This window comes from Aptenodytes forsteri, unplaced genomic scaffold, assembly GCF_000699145.1.
Source record: "Aptenodytes forsteri isolate BGI_AS27 unplaced genomic scaffold, ASM69914v1 Scaffold553, whole genome shotgun sequence".
In the NCBI taxonomy this organism is placed as follows: domain Eukaryota; kingdom Metazoa; phylum Chordata; class Aves; order Sphenisciformes; family Spheniscidae; genus Aptenodytes; species Aptenodytes forsteri.
Window position 1 is genome coordinate 73,027 of NW_008796203.1, and position 1,057 is coordinate 74,083.

Here is a 1,057-nt window from a genome sequence, read left to right on the forward strand (position 1 = left end):
GCCCACTCCCCCCACTTCCAGCTGCAGTTCCCATCCCAGGGCCAGATCAAACCTCCCACTCCCACCCACGCTCTCCACCTAACCGCGGAGCAGCAGAGGAGCTTCCCGATGGTCCCGAGCCAATTCCAAACCCTCCCGGCCATCCCCAACCCCGCTCCTCAGCAGAAGCAAATACTGGACAGGTTCCAGCAGGTAAATAAGTACCGTCGAGGGTCTCACGCCGGGCGTAGGTCAGGAGGGGAGGTAGCGTGGCAAAGCGCGGCTGCGAGCCTCCCGCTGTTGGGGAGCCGAGGGATTAAAGACAAAATCGGAAGCAAAACCCATCTGGTTCCTCCCAGGCAGGTCCCGGGGGCTTCTGCCGTAGAGCTGAACCGGGTGCTGCTTCCTCGGCGCAGCCCCGTCAAAAAAAGTGGGGGGGGGGGGTTTGGGGTGCCAAGTGGGTTTGTGCCGTGGGTTACGTCTGGCTCTGCCGCCTGTCGTCGCAGGAGTGCACGTTGCATACCTTCACGTATAGCGCTTGTAGGAGAGGCGTCTTCCACGGGGTGCGGTTTATGTATTGGTTTGTAAATAAGACGAGCAGGAGGCGTTTGCCACAACAGAAATAAAAGCGTGCCCCGTTCTCCCGTGACAAACATCCCCCAAGACCTGTCCTGTCTGGGCAGGGGTCGAATCCTGCCCGAGTTTGTGATTTTGTGGGCGGGGGGAGCAGGTATTCCCAGGGGGACACTCGGGGACCAACCCAGCCCTCGTTAACGGTGCTTCGCTGATGGAGGGGGGTGGGTCAGGGACTTCCCAGTGAAGTACCCGAATAAAACAGGCTTCTAAAATTAAACTGCAGTTATTTATTTTATATTCACTTGGGGGGGGGGGGGGGAAGAGGAACAGGGAATGAAAAGGGCAAGGCTTGAGCTTGGTTTCATTTAACTGCGTATTAACGTAAAGCAAGCTCCCCTTATAAGGACCCGATTTGCTTTTTTCGAGGGTGCGGGGCCTGTTCCTGCAGTTTAGAGCCCGGGCACCAGCGGAGCTGGGCGGGGGGAGCTCGGCAGGCGCGGGG

General features: G+C 58.7%; 1 protein-coding gene across 1 annotated transcript in view; it reads left to right on the forward strand.

The window, feature by feature from the left end:
• Nucleotides 1-1,057, forward strand: part of GLTSCR1 (glioma tumor suppressor candidate region gene 1) — an 18,055-nt gene that overhangs the window by 9,773 nt on the left and 7,225 nt on the right. The window contains 1 exon segment of the mRNA XM_019474359.1: nt 4-192. Within this exon segment, the coding sequence (XP_019329904.1) occupies nt 4-192 (189 nt within the window).